A 14389-nucleotide genomic window follows, 5' to 3' on the forward strand; every position below is an offset into this window, starting at 1 on the left:
TAAGAAAGATTCTTTGAGGCTGAATTACTTGATCAAAGCACAGATTAGGAGCACAGACTCCCCCCCCTCTTGGGATTGAATTCAGGGGCACTCAACCACTGAGCCACCTCCCCAGCCCTAGTTTGTATTTTATTTAGAGACAGGGTCTCATTGAGTTGCTTAGTGACTCGACATTGCTGTGACTGACTTTGAACTCGCAATCTTCTGGCTCAGCCTCCCAAGCCACTGGGATTACAGGCATGTGCCACTGTGCCTGGTGAGCACACATATTTTTAAGACTCTTGATTAATACTGCCAGACTGCATACCAGTTTATCTTCCCCTTTTTGTTTTTAAAACCAGTGATTGATTTTTTTTTTTTCCCGACTTTGTCAGTGTGATATTTCTGTTCAGAAAACTTATTTCTCTAATTAGCCACTGGTGTTCGTTTTTTTCCCCCTAATTTTTTTTTTTCATATTTTTTTACTGGTGCGTTATTGTGCCATTTGCATTTCTTATAAGTATTTTGTATTATATCTTTATCTATTGGAGATCGTTTCTTAATGATCAAGTTCCTTACATTGAGAATTTCAAATCGTTATGTGTCATATTTATTGTAGGTGTACCCCCAGCTTTCTGTGCACAGAAGTTTTAAATTTTTAGATGTCAAATTTGTGAAACTTCTTCATTAGTTTTACTGTTACTTTTTTAAAAATATATTTTCTAGTTGTAGATGGACACAGTACCTTTGTTTTATTTATTTTTATGTGATGCTGAGGATGGAACCCAGTGCCTCATATGTGCTTAGCCAAGTGCTCTAGCACTGAGCCCCAATCCCAGCCCGTTATTGTTACTTTTAACAGTAAAATTTTCTTTATCAGAATGATAGACATTTATCTACGTTTTTGCTTGATAGTATATATATGTATTTTTTTGATAACTGGGAGTTGAACTCCAGGGTTACTCCACCACTGAGCTACATCCCCAGCCCTTTTTATTTTTAAATTTTGCGACAGGGTCTGTAAGTTGCTGAGGCTGGTGTCAAACTTGCTATCCTCCTGCCTTAGTCTCTGGAGTCACTAAGGTTATAAGCATGTGTCACTGTGTGCAGCTCCTTCATAATATTTTAAGGTTTGCTTTTTGTACACTTAACTCTTTGACCTACCTGGGATTTATTTTGGAGAATGGTATAAAGTATGTAGATGAGACATGAAGATTTTTCTGAAATTCTAGCTCTCCATAGGGTAAGCTAGATGATTCAAAATGTTGAAGACTTCAAAGGAGGAAGAATGGAGATTACACGTGAGATGTTACGCATCTTACTAATCTTGACTTGTATTATTCCAGTAAGTGTTTTCTCAATATACTAAAGGCAGCACCAGTTTATGATGACTCTTAAAATTGTTTAAAATATACTGTTCTGTATTTTATAGGGTTGACATGGTGAATAATCGGTTTCGGAAAGATATGATGAAAAACGCGAGTGAAAGTAAACTTACCAAAGAAAAACTTCAGAAGAGACTGAAAGAAGAGTAAGTGTCCTTTTTTCCATATGATTTACCAAGAGGTATGTAACCAGCATTTTGTTTGGTTTGCTCCATTTTTGGCTGTAAGAGTTTCTTGGATAGTCACATTTCCATTATGAAACAGTAGGAGCATTGCTATTGGAGGCAGTGATTACGTGTCAGTATTTGGGGGAGGGGGATAAAACAGATGCAAAGAAAATTTGAAAGAAAACTTGTAGTGGTACCTCTAAATATAATCAGTAATAATATTGTTAACTTGCTTATTCAATTCAATAAACTCTTTTCCTCAGTTTTATATTTAAGCATCTGTTCACCTTGGTACAATAATTTTTCAAACAAATTTGCCATATTTGCATTATGTATTTGTGTGTCTGTGTTTTCCCAGTCTATTTAAGAACAAGGTGCAGATAATGCAGCACTTTGCCCCTAAATTCCTCAGGGTGCATCACCTAAGTTTAGAGAGACTTTCCTTCATAGTCACAGTAGTATCATACTTAGGGAAATTAATACTTAATGGCCAGCCAGTATTAATTTCTTTAGTTCTCATGAGATTCATACATTATATTTTGACTTGATGTCTCTTAAATCTCTTTTAATCTAAATCAGTATATCCGCATCTTTTAGTTTTTTTTTTTCTCCAAATGATACTGGTTTTTATTTTTCTTTAAATGTTCAGGCTTGTTTTGTAGAATGCCTTGTAGTCTAATCCTTTCCAACTTTTTCTCATTGAGGTGAAATTCACATAAGTATAATGGTTTTATTTTTTTAGTTTTAATTTAAAAAATGTAACCATTTTGAAGTTCACAGTTAGTGGCATTTAGTATATTCACAGTATTGTACAATGATCTCTTCATTCTAGTTTCCAAATATTTTCATCAGCCATTATCAGGTACTACCTATTTCCTCCTCCCCAGTCTGATTATTTTTTCATTGTGGAGATCTTTCATCATTTGGGTTTCTTTTTTTTTTTTTAGATGTTGATGGACCTTGATTTATTCATTCATTTATATGTGGTGCTGAAAATCAAACCCAGTGCCTCACACATGCTAGGCAAGCGCTCCACCACTGAGCCACAACCCCAGCCCTCATTTGGGTTTCTTATGGGCTAAAAATAAAATGAAACATTTTCCCAGGAATCTTGTTAAGATGATATGTTCTAATTGTTACTAATATTTGCATCACTAATAATGCAGAGCATGATCACTGAAGGTTTTGGACCACTGGATAACTTTGTTTTAAAAGTTTTAAACTCTCCTTTGCAGTTAGCAAATAATTGGTGATGTTCTTGGGCAGTGTATGAATAACCTGTTTTTCCAAGAAACTCACCTAAGGGTTTAAAAACCTTCATTGGTAATTATTATTGCCTGAGGTAGTTACTACATTAGGGGTAGCAAAATGGTGTATTTTTCTCTCCCTGTGGTTGAAGTGCTTGTTGAAGAGCTCATATGTAGATAACAGAAGCCTATTGATTCTATGGGGTAGGTTTTATTAAGTTTGCTAAAGAGGAGAAAACACCATCTTGAGAGAGTCTCAGTGTCTGAGAAGGAATTCTGGAAGAATATTTATAGAATTTGGAACTGGGGTTAGCCATAGGGATAAATTCAGGGTAGAAGTTAGTAATTATGGTCTTGGGTATGGATTTTAAGCTAGACAAGTTAACTGGAATAGAAGTCTGCGTTCTACTACTGTGTGGTCTTATTATATTGTGAGTTACTAATATGTGAGTTACTAATATTATATGTGGTTACTAATATGTGATCTTATTTAAACTACTATGTGATCTGTGTGTTTTTTAAATAGTTTGAACTGTGTCCTGTGTCTTGTTTTGTCCAGTTTTCTGTTTTGTAAGTAAATGTGAACTTTGTTTGCAAATTATGGTTTTATTTTGGTTCTCATTCTACATTTCATGGTGAGCCTATTTCTGATCTTTTGAAAAGAAGAATCCCCCACTCCCCACCAGGATTTCGTTGGTATTCTTTCGAATTCATGGGTTTTTGTTTTTTCAGTGTTTTATAATCAGTTGTCATAGGTCTTTGCTTTAATTGTCCAGATCTGGCCTACAGAAGAGCCCTTCCTAGTTGGCGCCTGTGTTCATATTTCCTATCTTTTCTGGCCTCAAAGGTATTCCGGGTTTCCTTTGTCCTTTCCATGCCCTGAAATGAGCCTGTTTTCCAGGAACCCTGGTTCCTTTCAATGGGACATCATACCTAGAGTATGGTTACTGTTTGGTTACTGTTAGGATTTTATTGTTTCTGGGCTCTTTAAAAGTTGAACAGAGCCACATGTATATACATATATATGCATATTTTAAAATAATGATTTTATATTGATTCTTCCAATTCAAGTTTAACACATTAAAAAAAATTTAAAATTTTTTTTATTATTTTATGTTCCTAGAGGTTCTTTGCATTCTTATCCTTTTTTTTGGGAGGTGGCAGTTTGAAACATTTTTGAAAGAAACATTTAAGGGTTAAAAAAAGGAATAAAAAATAAGAACAGAAACAAGCCCACTCTTTGCAGGCCTGCGGGTGGCTATGTGCAGGTCTGACTGCCCCATTCCCATAGTCCCTGCACTGCAGACTGCTGGGACCAGTCTTTTCCTTTGCATTTGGCACTGTGCTGAAAACTTCTTGGTGCTCCACTCCTGGAGGCAGTAATTTCTGGCCTCGAGATTCTTAAGGACTGGCCTTGCCAGGGTCTGGGGACCCCACGCTTGGCACATCGTGGAATCTTTTTTTTCACTTACTGCTGAAGATTGAACCCAGGGCTTCATGCACGCTGTTTTTTTTTTTTTTTTTTTTTAAGTAGGTTTACTGATGCATAATCTACAGAGTGAAATTCACCTTTTAAGTGTTACTCTGTGAATTTTGTTAAATGTGTTCAGTATTTAACATCCAAGCACCACCACAATTATGAGAGAATCAAGATGTATAACATTGCCATCACCCTCAAAAGCGTCCAGTGGCCCTTTGTAGTCAACCCTCTCTCCTCTATTTATATCACTTTTAGCCCCTGACAAACAGTAATCTTCTGACCTTATAGATTTGCCTTTTACAGAATGTCATATAAATAAGGTGATACAGCATGTAGTCTTTTGAATCTGTTAAACTCATTTGGCACATTATTTTAGACATTGTATTTTTTAGCTTTAGAGGATCTTTTCAGCTTGAGACCTTTCTATTTTACTTTTCATTGTGGTCATACTTCCTTTAAATACTTGGGTATATTTTGTTATCTTAAAGTCTGAATGCTAATCTATCAGGTCTGTCATTTCTGTTCCTATTATTTGATTATTATTTTTTTTTTTTTGTTACAGTTCATGTTTTTCTTTATTGCATGTGTAGTAATTTGAATTCTGGTCCATGTTGTTTATTGCTTTTTGTCTTGGCGGGCATTTAATTGGTTTGCAAATCATTTTGATTCTTTCAAGATTTGTTTTTAAGCAGGTCTAGACTGCTTTAGCACCTCTACTTAAGGCATGATTTTTCTGGGCTCTCTACTGAATGCTGAGTGTTGAATTGAGGACCTTCCTTCTAGGTGGTTGGAATTTGAATGTCTGGGCTTTGGTTCTATGTGACTTAGCTCCTTTGTACTTCTTTGCCTGACCTCATAGAGCTCATCTCATGAGTGTGCAGCTTAGTTAGTATTCAGGAGAGTTGTCATTGGACTTGGACTTTTATGCAGATTTCCGGAGCTCTTTCTCTCTTCTGCAGAGTAGCTTCTTCCAGGTTGGTTACCTGTGCCAGAGTCTTATATGCCAATAGGGGAAAATTCCTGGTCCTGGTAGGGCTCACCTTTTTTTTTTTTTTTTTTTTTTTTTTTTTGCGGTGCTGGGGATTGAACCCAGGGCTTTGTGCCTGCGAGGCAAGCACTCTATCAACTGACCTATCTCCCCAGCCCTAGGGCTCACCTTTTGTGTTCCTTCTCTCAAGAATCACAGTCCTGTGGTACCTGTTTTCCGTTTTCTGAAAATTGTTATTTCATTTATTTTTGTCTGGTTTTCTAGTTGTTTATGGTTACTGGGTTTAGTTTGTGGGCTAGTTTGTTCTTTTGCATTAAAAAATTAGAATAACTTTTTGTCTTCTTTCACTTACCAGTTGTTTGGAATACAGCCAGCACATTTCTTTTTTTCATTGTTAATCATGCTTCTCTTAAAGCTTACTCTCCAGAGTAAAATGCTCCCATCTTATTTTAATGATAGGGGATGAACTTTTTTTCCAATCTGATCATTTTCTTTCAGACGTGTTCAGTCATTTACATAATATACCATTTGTTTTATAACTTCCTTAATTAGTCACGACATCTAAGATGTTTTGAAATGAACAGATAGTCACTTAACTAGACATCATTTAACAACAAATAGGTATGCAGGTGTCCTGTATCCAGCAGTTGAGCTGGGGAGAGGTTCATACAAATTTCCAATGTAAGCATTGGGGGTCTGTTCTGTGTAAGTAAAGATAACTTCTATTTTTGAAGATAGTAACTTCTTTGAAAGAAATTCTATATGTTCTCTCAAGGGTGCTCTAAACTAGTTTTTAAATGTGTCCAAGGTCTATGAATATACAGTGATTATCACAATATATTTTTTAAAAAATATTTTTGCTTAGATTCCAGCATGCGATGGGAGGAGTACCTGCCTGGGCAGAGAGTAATAAGCGGAAAACATCTTCAGATGGTGAGTGTTGATAGTTCTGTTCGTTAGTAAATAAGTCCCTTTGCCTGTTCCGTTGTTATTTGAGCTTTCTTCGGTTCCTTAGTGTTTCAAATACATCTTTTTTTGAAAAAAAATTTGATTTTGAAGTTTACCATTTCTCTGAAGGAACCCTTTTTTAATAGTGTAAGATTTAATACAAGTTGAGCATTCCTAACTCGACATCTGAATTGCTCCAGAATCTGAAACTTTTTGAGTACCAACTTGTTGGTATGCCACACCGTGAAATTTATTTATGCACAAAGTTATTAAAAGTATTATATAAAATTACCTTCAGGTTATGTGTATAAGATATATATGAAACATAAGTGGATTTCATGTTTAGACTTGGATCCCATTCCCAAGATAGCTCAATATGCATGTGCAAATATTCCAAAATATATAATCCAAAACACTTCTGATTCCAAACATTTCAGATAAAGGATATTCAATCTATAGTACATTCTGCCCTGTAAGGAAAATAAAGGGTAGATGAATTTTATTTTTTCATCAACAGAGCTATGTTGCATTATGGTAGAGGATTAAGGAAAAACAAGTAATATGACATCTTGATTCAGAGCCCTTTGTGAAGATAATGGCAGCTAATCTAGCTGTCCACTTAGAAATGGGATGTCTTTTCATGGAGTACATGTCAGATCAAGCCCAGATGATTAATCCTAAAAATCTGGTTTCACCTCTAGTTTTTAAAGTTGACTTATATCATTACTGTTCTGGTTTTTAATGCCTTTTGAATTTAGATATTGTAAATACAGATGGGTTAGCCACAATATGATTTCTGTGTTCCAAGCTGTAAATTTTAGACTTGGTATTGACCTTTAAAATCCTTCAGGAAGTCTAGAGTTTATCTTCCCAGGAGCTCCTTCCTTAGCATCCTTGTTATCTGGTGAGTGCTGTTTGATTCTCACCACTTCTACCTACTTCTTCCCACCCCTATTAGCCCTTGTGGTCTTTAAGTACAGGGAGTGAGTGTTTTGTTTAAGTTTGTTGGAAAGTTCAGTCTGAGTAGAAAAATGACCATATTTCTAGTCAGATAGTCTTAGAGGATGAAGGACTCTTAGTGATATAAGAATCTTTAAGAATCTTTTTTTACAATATTATCATCTGCTTAAATATATCAAATAATGTTGTTCTTGTTACTAGACTGTTTATTCCTCTTTTTTTTTTAAAATATATATAGTTTTTTAGATGGACACAATACCTTTATTTTATTTTTATGTGGTGCTGAGAATTGAACCCAGGGCCTCATGCATGCTAGGCAAGCACACTACCACTGAGCCACAGCCTCAGCTGCATTCCTCCTTTCTTTAGGAACTAATTGTTATAATTTTTTTTTTTAAATTTTGAAACTTGTCTCCCAACAACTCTAGTCCTGCCTTTTGAACATATATGGATTATATAAGCTCTCTTTCATATACAGCTTTTATTTGAGAAATGTCTTCCTTCTTCCTAAGGTTGGTTTTTTTTTTTTTTTTTTTTTTTTTGACTTATTGAACATCCTTTGTTCCTTGGTAGCCATTTTTATGACATGTTTGTAGACACTAGGTCACTAGTCTGTTCTCCTGTATGAAATGTCTTTATTATGCACTTTAGAATGCTGCATTTATAGATCAACAACTTTTCAGATCTGTGTAATTATAGATAAGGTTGTGCTATCTGTTGAAACAGTGAACCCCTGATATCCAGCTCCCAGCTCCCAGTGGTTTAATCACATAGAAGGTTTGTTTTTGTGCACATCAAATTGGGCTGGTGAGAAGGTGATGCCCTCCGTCAGGGACCCAAGATGAAAGGTCTGCTGTTTCTGGGCTGTGTCTTCCTTTTAAAACTGTCCAAGTATTGACTTCACTTGATTCATAGGGGTAGAGAGAGATGCTCACACAGAGGAGGTTTTTATTGGCCTTACCTAAAAGGTTTATGATACTTTTGCCTACTTTTTTTTTTTTTTGCTATAACTTAATCATGTGGTCACAGTAACCTTAAGGGATGCCAGGAAGTTTCGTTTGGCCTTGTGCTCAGGGGAGAAAGGAAACGGAAAGTCTGCTACCATCTGGGATATTCTAGCCTATATCTTCATTTTTACAGATGAGAGAGCTTCAAAGAGAGAAGTGGTTTGCCCAGGGTATATTTATTGGCAGAATTGTGACGGGAATCCAGCTTCACAATTATCTTCAACATATTTTTAAATGCATCATTGAGTTCTTTTAAAAGTACTTCACTTTAAACATAACAAAAGTAGCGTCACACAGCTCCAAAATTCGTTAGTATCAAGGATCGTTTTGTTGTTATTACTGTTTTAATTTTACCCCTTCCCTCCAGTCATTTTAGCTTCTATGTATTCTACCTGGGTGTCACAGTGCTTTTGAATCTGACTCGATGTATTTTGTGAGTTTTGGAAATTCTCAGCTATTATCTCATCAAATGTTTCTTTTCTAGTCTTCCATTCCTTCTGGGATGCCAGTTTGAATGTTTGTTAAATGTTTTCTCTCTTTCTTTCTTTCTTTTTTTCCCTGTACCTCAGTCTGGATTTTTTTTTTTTTTTTTTTTTTTTTTTTTAATCCATTTTCCAGACCACTCATTGTCTCTTCAACTAACTTTGATACACTGGTAAAACATCCATTGGGGGCTAAATTTTTATTACTTCATTTTTCAATTCTAGAATTCCCATTAGGGTCTTTTAGAAAAATATTCCACTTCTTATACAAGGAAGCAAAATTCTTTTCAAGTTTATGTCTGCCAACTTCATTACCTAGGCCACCTCTGGGAATTGTCTGTTTTCCCCTTTCATTTGCAGTCAGCTTATCTTATTTCACTTTTTCTTTTTATTGTACCGGGGACTGAACCCAGGGGTACTTTATCAATCAGCTACATCCCCAGACCTTTTTATTTTAAAATTTGAGACAGAGTCTTGCTTAGATGCTGAGGGTCTCGCCAAGTTGCTGAGGCTAACCTCTAACTTGGATTCCTCATCCTTTAGCCTCCTGAAGTGTTGGGGTTATAAGCATGTGCCACCCTGCCCAAGCAAGTTATTTCATCAGTATTGGCCTGGTTACATTTTCATTGAGTGTTGGACCTTATATCTGAAGAGTCATGTGGATTAATTAGGTCTAGGATGATGTTTGCTCCTGGGTAGGTAATTGGGCAGGAAGCATGAGCAGTCCCAGAGCATGTTGTTCCATTGAGGAATTATGAAGATTCAAAGTTGGATTTAAGTTCCTGGAAGATTTTCTTTTCTTTTCTTTTTTTTTTTTTTATTTTTAAGTTTTTTATTTTTACATACTGCATTTTGATTCATTGTACACAAATGGGGTACAACTTTTTGTTTCTATGGTTGTACACAATGTAGATTCACACCATTTGTGTAATCATACATGTACATAGGGTAATGATGTCTGTCTCAGTCCACTATCTTTCCTTCCCTCTTCTCCTGCCCCATTTCCCTCTATACAATCCAAAGTGCCTCCATTCTTCTCTTACTCCCCTGCAGAAGGGCCCCCCCATTATGTATCATCATCCAATTTTCAGAGAAAGCATTTGGCCTTTGGTTTTTTGGCGCTAGCTTATTTTGCTAGCATGATATTCTCTAGCTCCATCCATTTACCAACAAATGCCATAATTTTATTCTTCTTTATGGCTGAGTAGTATTCCATTGTGTATATCTATCACAGTTTATTTATCAACTGAAGGGCATCAAGCTATTGTGAATTGAGCAGCTATGAACACTGAAGTGGTTACTTTACTGTAGTATGCTGATTTTAAGTTCTTTGGGTATAAACCAAGGAGTGGGATAACTGGGTTGAAAGGTGGGACAATCCTGGAAAATTTTCTTATTTTTCTTATTTCAGCCTCCATCTCACATGTAACCATGTGTGGCCCTAATCCAAAGTTTGGTTGCTTACCAGATCCCCTTGAAACTTGAGGGCTTTGTAGTGCTGTTTGCTTTCTATACCCGACAAGTGTTTAAAAAGTCTGCTCAGCTTCTCTCTGTTCTCTACTAGAATCTTCAGTCATGTCTAGGGGAAAAACAGGCGTATTAACTCTTTGAAGTTCTGAGATAGAGTTTGTAACATTCATCTTTCAGTCAAACCAATTTCTTTGTAGTTCTTTTTTCATGTGTGTCGTTAAGCTAAGTCTGCATGTCAACCTTATTGGTAATTTTTGCCATAATTATAAGTTGCTTTTTTAAAATTAAATGCTGGCTTTGTTTAAACTATTTCACTTCATCTTTAGTTAACATCTTTCTGTGTGTGTTAGTCTTTCATTCCATTCAAGCTTTGATTTTAACTATATTAAGTGCTGTGTCATCTTTTCCCTTTTTTTAAAGATGTGTTTTGCTTTTATCAGTTGGAACTTTAAAAAAGTAATTGAGGTTGGGAGGCTGAGGGGAGCTGAAATTGGAAATATGTAAGTTTGGGGTAGGCGATGGGCTTTCTCATTGAATCTCAAGATCAGCTTTGTGGGTTTGTTCAACTTAGATGAAAGCGAAGAGGATGAAGATGATTTGCTGCACAGGACTGGGAATTTCATATCCACGTCAGCTTCTCTTCCAAGAGGAATCTTGAAGGTGAGAGTATGAAGTTGGGACCTGTCCAGTTACTTGTCTCTGAAATTCAGTTTGCCTCCTAGTTACAGATGAATGGATTCCTGTTCCATGTGGGATTAAATGTCATATTTGCCTTAGTAAGTATGTTAGTTTTTTCTTTCCTTTTGTGGAATAATCAAGAGATACTACAGTATGTCTCAGGTAATTCTAGGATCCCTATTTGACTTTTCCTTTTGTATTTCTCATTTCCATTGTCAGCAGCTTCCACACTTCTGTCATCCCTCCCTACAACAGAGGCTTTTAGTTGACTGGTCTTGCAACTTCCGCTTGACCTCTTTTTAAACCATTATTCATATAGTAGCCAGAGGGAGCTTTTAAAAATAAAATATCGGGTCATGTCATTTTTTCATTGCTTTTGAAACCTTCTGAATTCCTGTCGTAGCCTACACTACCCTTTGTGATCTGACTTGAGTCCACATCATCTCTTTGTCTCAGACCTCTTTTCCCTTATTCCCTTCTTGAGCCATGCAGACCTTTTCTGTTTCTTACACATGCTGGGTCTTTTTCTGCCTTTGAACCTTTGCTCTTGCTCTTCTTTCTGTCTGTCCCTCAACCACTGCTAGTGGCTAGCTCATTCTTAGTTTTCTGCTCAAATGGAACCTTAAAAGTGACTTTAAAGTAGCCTACACTATTTATTTTCTAACTCATCATTGTATCTAGCTGGTTCATTGTGGTAACCAGGAGCCTATCCAGCACAGTGATTCAGTTAGATATGTGTCTAATTAATAGACCTTTTTATGACATAAATATTTCCCTACTACAAAATAGCACTTGTATTTACATGGGGCAGGGGAATTATTGTGGTAAATTAGTAGGAGACAGAATGATTCTGCTCCCTCCTACCTTAAGAGGTCAGTTTATTCAGCTCATAGATATGTTAATTCAGGGTTTGCAAAACATACATATGCTGCTTGCTTTTTTTTTTTTTTTTTTTTTTTTTTGGTGGTACTGGGAATTGAACACAGGGGTGCTCCACTGAGCTATATCCCCAGCACTTTATTTTGTCCTTTTGAAAACACAGAGGTGCTCTACCTCTGAGCTACATCCCCAGCCATTTTTATGTTAATTTTTTTATTTCGATACAGGGTCTCACTAAGTTGCCCAGACCGACCTTCAGTTGCAATGCAGTCCACCTATGTTGACCTCCCAAGTTGCTGGGATCACAAGCGTGCATTGTTTCTAATTGAATTTTTTTTTTTTTTTTTTTTTTTTTTTTTGTGGTGCTGGGGATTGAACCCAGGGCCTTGTGCTTGCGAGGCAAGCAACTCTACCAACTGAGCTATATCCCCAGCCCCTCTAATTGAATTTTTAATGCAGGAAAAAACCTGTAAAACCAGAAGAAGTAACTGAAAAGAAGCATGAGATCACCATCACTTTAAACTAGCAAACATGTTCCCTGAGAGGAGAGTGTAAAACAGTCCATGCCAACCACAGAGCTGTGGGGACAACTCCGTAGTGCCTCTTACACTTGTGCCTTTGATGCAGAGATGCCAGAGCAGTAGTTTTAAGTAAAATTTCTCCAGAAGTGAGTCTCCTAACTCGAATATATTTTGGGGGAAATGGTAGTATACTAATGCTTTAAAGTTTTGACTTCTAGACATTTGATGATTTAATCCCTTAATTTGAAAGATGGTAAAGACCCGATTTGTGTGAAGTGACTTGCTAGTTGGTGCCAGAGCTGTGGTCTGTTGGTTACCATTCTAGTTCTTCTGATTTATGAACCATTTATGTATGTGTTTCTTCATGATCTAAATAGTGTTAACTGATTTGAATTGATAAAATTCCAGTTTTATTTTTCTATAGATGAAGAACTGCCAGCATGCTAATGCTGAACGGCCTACCACTGCTCGGATCTCATCAGTACAGTTCCATCCTCGTGCGCAGGTTGTGATGGTCGCAGGGTTGGATAATGCCGTGTCACTGTTTCAGGTATGCATTTTGGAATGAAGACTTGTCATGCAAAGTATTTACTACCAACATACAGAGTCTATAGAAATAACCCAAGAAACATTTCCTACTTCCTTCTAGGTTGATGGCAAAACAAATCCTAAAATCCAAAGCATCTATTTGGACAAGTTTCCAATCTTTAAGGCTTGTTTTAGTGCTAATGGAGAAGAAGTTTTAGCTACAAGTATTCGCAGCAAGGTTCTCTATGTCTATGATATGATAGCTGGAAAGTTAATTCCTGTGCATCAAGTGAGAGGTAAGATTTCTATTGAACTCACTGCTGTTCTTCCCTGCCCAAGCTGAGTTTATTCAACAGTATTCACAACCACTTTTCACCCCAAAGGTTTAGAAGTAAGAGTTTCTTTAGTATTTTAAAAATGTAATTGTGCTAATATGTTTGAATGAAACCAGTAAACTGACATATTTATTGAGAACTTATGAAAAGATCTTAATTTGCACATGGGCTTATTTCCCTAGACAAGAAAAGCAGTTGTGGCTATAATGTCAGCAACTGAGGTACCAAAAAGAGCTTGAAACAGGGAGCAAGAAGACCTGGGGTCCACTTCCTTGGACATGTTATTTCACTTCTCTGATAGGAAATTTGTATATCCTCTAATTCTGGTGCATATTATAAATTTTGATGAGAGAAAAAAAAAAAAAAACTATTTCAGAAGTAGATCAGTCTTCAGAAGGAACTACATAAAAATAAACATCAGGTGAAGATTTATTTACCTTCTACCTTCTCCATTCTTTTCCTGTATTCTTTTACCTATATTGCCATAAAATATAGAGACTCCTAATGATTCCTTTGGGAACCAAAGCCATTGTAATGAAGTTGACTGAGTTAGCATAATAAATCTTGGGAGATAGTGTTGGCATAGGCCACAACTCACTTGCAGTCTCAATGTTAAAAAGCATGTGTGTCTCTGTGAAAGGACAAAGGTAGCTCTCTGTAGGTGTATTCCTGCTAGAGGATGAAAATGAATTAAGGCCAACTCCAGAAACATTGATGATGTTTATTTTCACTTTTACCAGTATTATTTTTCCTGTTCTCTCACTCCTTTAATGATCCTTTCCAAGTAGGTTCCTGGTTTACCTAACCATGCTTTAAGCCAGGTCTTCTCAGCAGTCAATGTGCATGTGAATCACCTGGCAGTCCTGTTAAATTGCAACCGTGTTTCTGTAGGGCTGAGGTGGATCTGATTCTGCATTTCCAGTAGCTCTTAGGTGCTGCTGGTCCATGGACTGCACTTTGTTGGAAAACCTTAAACCAACTCCTCATATTGAAATAGAAAACAATGTGTGGTAGTTATTAGTTTTACATATTATTTCACTAATCAAAAGAATGGACTTTGGACCATCCTTGTCTTGCATTTTGTAGCAGAGTACACTGGGGTTTAGCTAAGATTTGGTTAGTGATCTTACTCTGGATCTGGTAGGTGTGTGGAAGAATATGTGCGGGCAATAACTGCTTTTGGGACTTGACAGTCGTCTTTTCTTCCTGGTATTTTCCTCCTCATCTTTCTTCAGGAAACATAGCTTTGTAGTAATGATAAATGTATTTCTCTTTGTGTTGATATGTTGTTGAGCCCTATTCTCAGCCTTTTCATCATTATAAAACTTATTTTTT

General features: G+C 36.5%; 1 protein-coding gene across 2 annotated transcripts in view; it reads left to right on the top strand.

Moving 5' to 3' along the window:
* Window positions 1–14389, top strand: part of UTP18 (UTP18 small subunit processome component) — a 42113-nt gene that overhangs the window by 3005 nt on the left and 24719 nt on the right. For both annotated transcript variants that reach the window (XR_013762863.1, XM_079134029.1), the window contains exons 3-7: window positions 1412–1510; window positions 6112–6179; window positions 10685–10773; window positions 12616–12741; window positions 12841–13015. Coding sequence is in view for 1 of the 2 variants with exons in the window: in XM_079134029.1 (XP_078990155.1) it covers window positions 1412–1510; window positions 6112–6179; window positions 10685–10773; window positions 12616–12741; window positions 12841–13015 (557 nt within the window). In the remaining variant the exon portion in view is untranslated. The remainder of the gene's footprint in view (window positions 1–1411; window positions 1511–6111; window positions 6180–10684; window positions 10774–12615; window positions 12742–12840; window positions 13016–14389) is intronic.

Source organism: Sciurus vulgaris, assembly GCF_902686455.1.
Source record: "Sciurus vulgaris genome assembly, chromosome: 3".
NCBI classification, from domain to species: domain Eukaryota; kingdom Metazoa; phylum Chordata; class Mammalia; order Rodentia; family Sciuridae; genus Sciurus; species Sciurus vulgaris.